The 9,501-nt window shown below is 39.0% G+C and overlaps 2 protein-coding genes across 5 annotated transcripts in view; both read left to right on the top strand.

Annotated features, from left to right (window-relative positions):
• The first annotated feature begins 2,187 nt into the window (after positions 1–2,187).
• On the top strand, positions 2,188–5,944 carry pyya (peptide YYa). Of its 2 annotated transcripts, none has more exons than XM_055511033.1 (4): positions 2,188–2,357; positions 3,168–3,355; positions 4,813–4,908; positions 5,006–5,944. In XM_055511033.1, the coding sequence occupies exons 2-4, from the start codon at positions 3,168–3,170 to the stop codon at positions 5,028–5,030; spliced, it is 309 nt and encodes a 102-aa protein (XP_055367008.1). In that variant the 5' UTR covers positions 2,188–2,357; the 3' UTR covers positions 5,031–5,944. The 2 variants fall into 2 exon arrangements, with proteins under 2 accessions (XP_055367008.1, XP_029015232.1); XM_029159399.3 differs by having other exon boundaries at positions 2,202–2,357; positions 4,828–4,908; positions 5,006–5,932.
• A 260-nt stretch (positions 5,945–6,204) lies between these two features.
• The window catches only part of LOC114860632 (MAGUK p55 subfamily member 2-like), a 29,845-nt gene continuing 26,548 nt past the window's right edge, over positions 6,205–9,501 (top strand). Inside the window, exon 1 of one of the 3 annotated variants that reach the window (XM_029159367.3) lies at positions 6,205–6,415. The gene's annotated coding sequence lies outside the window, so the exon portion shown is untranslated. Of the gene's footprint in view, positions 6,416–6,446; positions 8,605–9,501 lie in introns of those variants that run through there. The other 2 variants (XM_029159366.3, XM_055510755.1) reach the window with 2 other exon arrangements.

Genomic DNA, 9,501 nt, shown 5'->3' with positions numbered 1-9,501 from the left:
GTGTTGACCTTCATCTGACGGAGTGGATTATGGACTACCTCACAAACAGGCCTCAGTTTGTGAGAGCCAAGGACTGTGTGTCTGACACTCTGACCTGCAGTGTGGGGGCCCCACAGGGGACTGTACTGGCCCTCTTCCTCTTCACCCTCTACACGTCAGACTTCAGACACAACACGGACAGCTGTGTTCTGGAGAAGTTCTCTGATGACTCTGCGATCGTCGGACTGATTAACGATGATGACGATGCAGAGTACAGAGGACTCACTCAGAACTTTGTGGACTGGTGCCAGCGGAATCACCTCCTGATCAATGCAGGGAAAACGAAGGAGATAGTGGTGTCATGGACTCAGTCATTGCACCACTGTTTATGTTATTTCCGGTTTTATGTTCTTGTCACTTCCGCCTCAGTCATTTTTAGTTTCTGCCAGCCTTACTTCCTGTTCCAGAATACTCACCTCTTTCCCATCTAGCCATCATTACTCACTACTTAAGCACCACCTCTCACCCCAGCACCCTGCCAGATTGTCTACGAGCATTAGCCAGCAATCCAGCGTTTGTATCTGTATCTTGAAGACCGTGAATGACCCTGCTTCTCCTGACCTTGACTCTTGCCTTGCCTATGATCCTGCCCTGCCGTAAGTTGACCCCAGCCCGTCTTGTGACCACCGATTGTCTAACCCCTGCCTGTACCGTAACTGCTTCCTCTGTGTACCGACCTTTGCCTGCCTGACCACGAGAACCAGTAAACTGCATTACCACCCAGTCTTGTCTCCGCTGTTGCATGTGGGTCCGCTACCTAGAGCGTCGTGACAAGTGGTGGATTTCCGCAGACAGCAGCCTGCTGTCATACCACCGATGCACATCCAGGGAAGGGACATTTAGAGAGTGGACTCTTACAAGTACCTGGGAGTGCATCTGAACAATAAACTGGACTGGACTCATAACACAGATGCACTGTACAGGAAGGGTCAGAGCTGACTCTACCTGCTGAGGAGACTGCGGTCTTTTGGAGTGAGGGGGCCACTCCTGAAGACCTTCTATGACTCTGTGGTGGCATCAGCCATCCTGTACGGTGTGGTCTGCTGGAGCAGCAGCATCACAGTGAGGGACAGGAAGAGACTGGACAGGATCATCAACAAGTTCAGCTCTGTCCTGGGCTGCACTCTGGACACGGTGCAGGAGGTGGGTGAGAGAAGGGTCATGGCTAAACTGACATCCATCATGGACCAGGTCTCTCACCCACTGGAGGACTCGCTGTCTGCTCTGGAGAGCAGCTTCAGTAGCAGACTGATCCACCCTCACTGTGTGAAGGAGAGATATCGTAGATCCTTCCTACCTGCTGCTGTCAGACTGTACAATCAGAACTGTTGACCACGTCCCACTACAGTCACTCACCCACTGCATCAGTGGTTTATACAGCAACCTGCTCTGCACAATATTTGTGTAAATCTGTGAACAATCATATATATTGTTACCGGTACAAATCTTATACCCATTACTGTGCAATAACCCTGCAAAGACCTCATACTCACTCTAACTGTACTGTACTGCTTTGTACTGTGCCAACACATACTGTTCTGTACCTGTATTCCCGCTCATCTGTACTGCTGTTGTGAGACGTAATTTCCCCACTGCGGGACTATTAAAGGTTTTCTTATTCTTATTCTTATTCTTAAAGCAAAAACTGTAACAGGTACTTCTACGATTTTTTAGACTTAAGGAGTAAGGCATGCTCAAAAAAGGGAATGATAATGCAGGTGAACAAAAAAAAGTCACAAGCACCAAAGCTCAAAAAACACACACAAGATTGCTAGGGGAAGGAAACAAGAGATGGCTGGCAAGCAAAGGGGGTGTGGTGTGTAAAACAATAAACTAGGATGAAGAAAACTGACACTAATATTTTTTTTCTCTACCTATGTATAATGCTTTTTGGTGTCATGGCCTTAAATGTCATACCAAAAACTTACTGTGTGACAAGCGCTTGAGTAATATCTCCATTGTCTCATCATCATCATCATCATCATCATCATCATCATCATCTTCAGAATATGACGCATTTGCTTTCTTCATCATTCCTTCACCACCCTCCTCCTCACCCTCCTGTATCTGTTCCCCTCCTCCTTCGTTTACGTTTACAGACATACACGCATTCTCACACACTTTGTGGTGTTACTCCCTCCCTTTTCTGATGCTGCAATACTATATAATTCACATCGATGGAAGTTTGAAACCTAGATGCAGCAACCTGCAAAGTAGAAACTCAGAAGAGAAAAGACACAGCGTACGCAAAGACCTTTGCTGCTGTTAGAAAACACCTGTACCTCCGACTTACCTGTAACCTCCAAAGTCTTCTCAAAGTAAGTCTACACCCTTTGCTGTTTTTATTTTAATATCATATTAGTTGTAGTATTATCAACAATACTACTAATAATAATTCATTATGGGTTCTTGAATATATACAAACCTAAGCATGCATTTAACAAAAATTGTAAAATGTTTATTATCATAAAAAATAATAATTTACATACTCTGACTAATTCATAAAGATCGTGGCTATGACTGATTTAATTTTATTAACCTACATCTGAATAGTAATTTTTAACTAATCACATAAGTGTGTGATGCATTTTAAAATGTAGTAATGAAGGGGGAAAAGTAAGTGAAGTAAATACCTTAAAATTGTACAGTAATTGTGGTTGTATTTGCAACCACTATGCACTAAAAACCAAAGCAATCTGCTACAGCTACAAACTAATCTTATGTGTATAGCTCATTTTATATGAATGAAGATGCTGTGGTCCTGTATGATGGTTTTGTTACAACCATCAAGACTCTGACAATCTACCGATCAAAACATACTGACATAGTGTGTGAGTGATATTAATTTTATATCTATTCCTTTTCATTTAACAAAATGCATTTTGTATCCATTTACAACTACAATTATTATACCATATTACAATTTTAGAATAGTACAATTTTATAATATAATAACACAATGGAAAAATAGAATAGAACACTATATCAAAAACTATAATTCAGAGTTACAAAACTCCTGCTGGTATTTCCAAATTTTCCTCAGATTACTTTAAACCTTCTGCCTATATACCTAGAATTAGTAGGTATCCACAATGTCTACCACCTTACCTCATCTCATTTTGAAACAGATGACTATGATGCTGAAGCCATGGTCAGTGCTGGTGGCCTTAATTCTGTGTGTGCTGGTGTGTCTGGTAACACTGGTGGATGCGTATCCCCCCAAACCTGAGAACCCTGGTGAAGACGCCCCACCCGAAGAGCTGGCCAAGTACTACACTGCTCTGAGACACTACATTAATCTGATTACCAGGCAGAGGTATGTACACACAATCAGGGGCTATAAGCACATCTTTGTGACCCATGCACTGTTTTGTTTGTTTTAAAACTCTAAGACATCCAAGACAATTCACACTAGCTTCCCATGTGTGGCTGCCTACTGCTCCCCCAGTGAGGGAATTAGTCAAATTCAGAGAACACAATTTCCCCAAGGGGATCAATAAAGTATAGAGTACGTTAAAGCAACTAAGTAACATCTACTCACAACCTCAACCTAAAAAAAGCATTCTGGTACAACCATAAGCAAATCTGCAGCACAACTGGGTTTGTGCAGTAAGTAATGTGATAAATAAAAGGTTTTCTCATTCTTTACTTAAATACTCGAATAACTAAACTCCATTACTCCAAAGCAATTATCTTACAGCCCCCACGACAAAATGTAGAATTATGTAGAGCTCCTAATTTTGGTGTAATGGCTCAGTATATGTCTTTTTGTCTCCTCCTATAGTCCACATAATGTTCAAGACATTATACCAACTAATAGTATATATTTCATGTTCATAACAAAGCCCTGTCAATGTTTGATGCACTCCCCAATGGCAGCTCTGCAGATTACATTAATTACTACTCTCTAAAACCTTCAGGCCTCTAAATCGATAGAACCAGAGCAATAAAAGTGCAACAGATGAACCCAACAAAGTAATCTAAAATCTAGTTATCTGGGGCTGTTGCTCTACGGCATAAAAGTTGTCAGTATGGAACTGCCAGGTGGCATGTTTTGATTTGAAGCCTGTCTGGCACATGGACTATTTGTTTTCATTCATGAAAGCCAAATAGCTTATTGATATTTACATAGTTGGATTAAAGGAGACCCGTAGTAGGATGAAAAGTCCATCTATTTCCTAGGGTGAGTTCTTACACTGTAGAGCTGCAGAGGAATACATATCATTTTTGATAAAGAGATTAGACTCTAGAAATATGCAGCTGAATCAAATAAAATGTGGTGGCTATCTGACCTAGGCAGCTCTAATGCAGATGACAGGTCTCACCATTATTACGTTACATGTTCACTAATCATTTAGAGTAATAATGACCCAAAAATACAAAACATAACATCTACACAGGAAAGTTGGTTGTAGATGCAACATGTTAAAGTAAAATTAGGTATTATTGTGACTCTTGTTCTCTTCCGGATACTCCTGTTTCCTCCCCTAGTGCAAAAACATGCAATAAGGAGAGCTTGAATTGTCTGTGAATGTAGAAGTGATTTGTATGAGTGCAGTATATGTGGACTTGTGATGGACTGATAAAGATGTGCCCTGCCTCCTGCCCAATTGTAAACTGGTATAGGCTCTGGCATGACTGCGACCTTTATTAGCAATGAGCGGCAGAGATAATGTGTGAGTGATGACACTGACATATAAGCCAATTAGATTTCATAAAAACTTGAAAAAATCAGAAGCGAATTGTTATTTTTGACTTGTTTTAAAAAAACAGGTTATTTTGTCATAGGTATGGAAAGCGTTCAACTCAGGAGGATATAGATGCAGAGATGCTTTTTGGCGGAGACAGCAACAGAGACCAGAGACCAAGGTAAAGGGTTAGCGCCAGGGACTTTAATTAGACAAGTGATAAATTGCATATATAAATCTAAAGTTTTACATAGGTTTATCGTGTTTTCTGTTGACAGATATTACAACTCCTATATGTGGTGACGCCGCCATTCTGCTTCCTCATCTGGCTTTCCATCTGCGTGCTGAGATGTGCCCCCCCTGACAGAATACTAGCCCACTCCCTATCTCTCTCATTGTCTTACATCTTTGTCATTATGACCTAAATGAATATAATGTAATGTAAACACACACACACACACACACGCACACACGCACACAAATATATATGTGAAAATGTGAGTTTAAACAGAGCATTGTAACCTGAATATACAAATAAAATGTTTTTCTGTGGTTAAAATTGGTTGAAAATTTCTTGAATTAGGTAAAAGATTAAACATGTCCTATAATAATAATTTTATAATTTACATTTTATAATATAAAGTGAAGGCAGTCCAGGCACCTTTTACTTTATTATAAGTATATATCACTGTAAATCACTGTAATATATTTTACATTCAACTTAACAAAGCCAATGAAAAGTTCCAAACTAAGAACATATTGTCCTCTCAAAAATTTCTTGATAACTTACTTTTCCAATCTGAACATATATGTTTCAAATAGATCACTAATATAGCATATATTTTTAGTGTCACTGAGAAACTTTGACACAGTAGGGATGAAATCGGCACATAGCTCAACACCATTTGACACAGTCAGAACATTGACATCCTCTGGTTGTGTGTGAGAACTGCATCAAAGCAAACTGACCGTCAAACCCTTACTGATACGTGGCTGTTCAGTATCACAGTCTGGGTTTTATTCTCAAATAAACGTTATTTAAACAAAGGCGTGTAATTGTGTTTGTTTGTAGATAATTATAAATCAGTAGGCTTAATATGGCAAATATGTTTGTCAGATGTTATTAGCACTCTTATTATCATAGGAGACATGTTTTCACATTTTGTTAAATCAAAGATTTTTATTTTAAAATCGATCCCACAGCACGTGGCTTTAATCTGCTTTGCTCTAGCTTTGGAGAAGAGGCGCTCGCACTGTACTGATATCTGCCTATTAAAGATACTTTTATCAATTGTGACTTGTCTAATTGTAGTTGTGGATATCTTTAATTACAGTTGTGACTTGTCATAAATACATTACATGTATATGTAACATGAAACATGTCTCTCTCGTAGATGTACGCTTGCCATGTGTATAAAGCTTTGACATAGAAACAACCAGCTCATTTAAACGGCCGATCGGCAGCTGAGCAGTCACGTGACGTGCCGACACCTCGCCCGCTTTGGTGACGTGATTTGGATTATGCTCGAGACGCTACTCTGCGACACTCTCTAGTGTGTCGCTCTTTTAAAGCACACGCGGGCGTTGTATCACATTATTTCTCTTAAGGCGAATCGCGTGTATTGTGGACAACACATCTAGTGGAACGGTGCTGAAAAAGGTTACAAAGCGCGTGAGTGTCTGTGACGGTAAAGTTATATCGATTGTAGTGTTATTAGAACAACATTAGCATGCTAGCCAGAATGTTTTGTTTGGTTAGCGTTGTCTTTGTTGTTTTTCGTTGTTGGTGTGTGACACTATGCTGTTTGTTAGACGATGATTACAATGCCAATACAAAAGGTAACAGTTAACCATGGTTAGGTTGAAAACAGAGAGAAGCCTTTAAGACACAATAATATTTATTTCGTCGTAATACATAGTTCAATTAATTAAGGAAAAGTCACGCAGCCTTCACAGCCCTTAATGATGAATAAAATTATAGTCAACCCCATTGTAATAAAAATATATATGTATAAATATATTGGGTGGTATTGGACTTTGGAACATTGAGTTTGTAGGGCATGTTGGAAGACGTTATTATTATTATTCTATATACATTTATATTATAAAATATATTTATGAAGTAACAAACTCTATCTATCTATCTATCTATCTATCTATCTATCTATCTATCTATCTATCTATCTATCTATCTATCTATCTATCTATCTATCTATCTATCTATCAATAACACCCCGGTAAAACTATGTTGCTATGTGTTTTTACTTGCTACCCTTTGCTTCTTTCCAGCAGTGCAAATTGATGGTGAAGGGATATGTAGGAGGGTGGTACGGCGAGGTGTGGGAGGTAATTCAGGGCTGGCAGGAAGGTGCTGTCAGGAGAAGTAGAAAACATAACCAGAGTGAAAACTAAGAAGTTGGAACATAGTGGAAGTTGCCAATGTTGCAAATGAGATAAAAATATGTCGATCAAAAAAAATGTAAAAAAGCCTTAAGCACGATAAATGAAGAAGAAGATGGAGTGACAAAGTATGTATGTTTTTGTTGATTTCATTGTCCAGGGAAACACCTGAGCTATCTGTATCTGTAATGTCTATCTCTCCTCTGTTGTTATGTAGTACGTCACTAGGCAGCCATAAAACATATTTCACCCCCTTTTGGCTCCCCCTGCTACAACATGCACTATTCCTAGGTATCAGGTGGGAAAACAAGTATGTTTATCCTTTTCTCATCTGCTCAATGCAATATTTTTTTTAAAGTTTGCTTTCACAGTGTATAAGATGAAATTACTTGAGTAACATTTAAATACTGGGGATATTGCAATGAAATGCATACAGTTGCATATAGTTACACATTGAGAAATAGTACAGAAAATAAATGCTGCATTTTAAAACTGTAATTCCATCCAGTTCTATACTGTATATTATTGCTGGATATAATATTAAGTTCTTCCCAAATAACAGTTACTATTACTTATTATTGGTAAATAGTTTAAATCCCTTTTATTATTTTCTTCTGTTGTGGAAGCTTTTTTTATTTCTACATCAGCTTCTCATTCTGTTTGTTGAGGTGTGTGTAATGCTGAAGTAGGCATTAACAACAGTGTGTGAAGTCAAACGTAGACGAGGGTGGGTTTTCATGGCAGCCATGAGTTTTATTAGCAGCTTTGTTCACACAAAGAGAGAGGGGTGTGTACCTCTTTGTTCTGTCCTCTATCTCTGGCTTTACTTTATCATTGTGTCTATCGCCATGGCAATATATAGATTAGTTCCGCCCACCTGCCCCACCCCATTCAGTCTCTTTTACCAATTCTTTTTTTGGCAGTCTTTCTTTGACTGTTTTATTCTGGGTACTCCATTCCAGAACAATTCCTGTCGCCACTTTCTCTTTTTCTGATGTGACTGCCTACTTTGTGTTTTTGTTTAGTGTGCCACAACACTGTACATAACCTAACATAATTTTCACTCCATGAAACCCTTTAGATCGTCCACACTGCCCCTGTCAATGTGTGGTTTTCACTCCCCATCAGCAAACGCTGTGTTTTCTGGGCGTTTCTCAAGCGAAGCTGCTCGCCACACCTCTGTGCGGAAGCGCACACCTTTTTTGTTGTTGTGTTGTTTTTTTATTAAATTGGCTCCATAGATACAAGCCACCGCACGGTTAGGATACAATAGGTGGCAGTAGTGCGACATTGAGGACGCAATCCAACGCAATCCTCCACAGAAGAAGACCCACTACAGGACTGCACGACAATAGCCAGCTGGTTCGGTAGCGTAGTAGAACCATACATCTACGATCCCGAATCTGACCCTGAAGCTGAAGAGGGACTGTTGAAGTCACCACATTTCGGCTGATGCAAGATGTGTCTCATTGATAAGGTCGCATTTACCTCAATTTATTTGACTTATATAATTTGCAAAGCGACTAGCGGTTGCTAATGCTTATGCTAAATGGCATGTGCAGCTTGAATATTCACAACACGACTTTCCTAGAAACTCTTGCTAATAGAAAACACTAATTTAGCTTACATTATACAAATAAATAAAAGTTTGAGAGCATAGCTGAAATAATATAAATACATTTTATATTTACACATTTCACTGTTTTTGACTTACTTGTGCTGCTGCTCTAACATAATAAAAAAAATGTGCATTAATATTCCGATTCACTGCATGACCTACCTGGGAACAAAAAACATTGGTTCAAATTATATATTGACCTGACATATTTTTACTGCTTTTAATTTTATTTTTTGATCCTTCTTGACAAATCTGACAGTAATATGTCTCTGTATCTCAAGTTGTTACAGGTATCTAGTCTACAGAGGCTAGTAAGCTGGTGCTGGGGATTCCTGGGGTGTAAAATCTGAGCTGCCATGTTTTCATGCTTGGGTTGTAGCTGAAGGCAGAGTTTCCTGATGGATAAAACACAAAATGATGATCACTGTGTGATGGATGTAGACCACCTGTGGAATAACTCCTTTAGCATTTGAGTAGAAATGTGTTTTTTGTGAGTGCAATACTCCATTAAGATTTTTTTTAAATTTATATATAATTTATATGCTTTTTATTTATGGCAGGTTCACCCTTATAGCTTACCATATTAGAAAGAGAAAAACATGTAATTTCAATACTATGATTTCCTGAGTTAAGTGAAATACGTATCAGTTAAAGCCAACTTTATTGTCAAAATGCACCACTACTCCAAAGCTATAACAAACTGTTATCTTCACACTCCAAGGTGCGCTGTATAGGTTACTGAGTTAATTAAAAGGT

The sequence above is a fragment of the Betta splendens genome, chromosome 8 (genome assembly GCF_900634795.4).
Source record: "Betta splendens chromosome 8, fBetSpl5.4, whole genome shotgun sequence".
NCBI lineage: Eukaryota > Metazoa > Chordata > Actinopteri > Anabantiformes > Osphronemidae > Betta > Betta splendens.
Note: the sequence above shows the minus strand (reverse complement) of the source record. Positions and strands in the feature narration are given on the sequence as shown.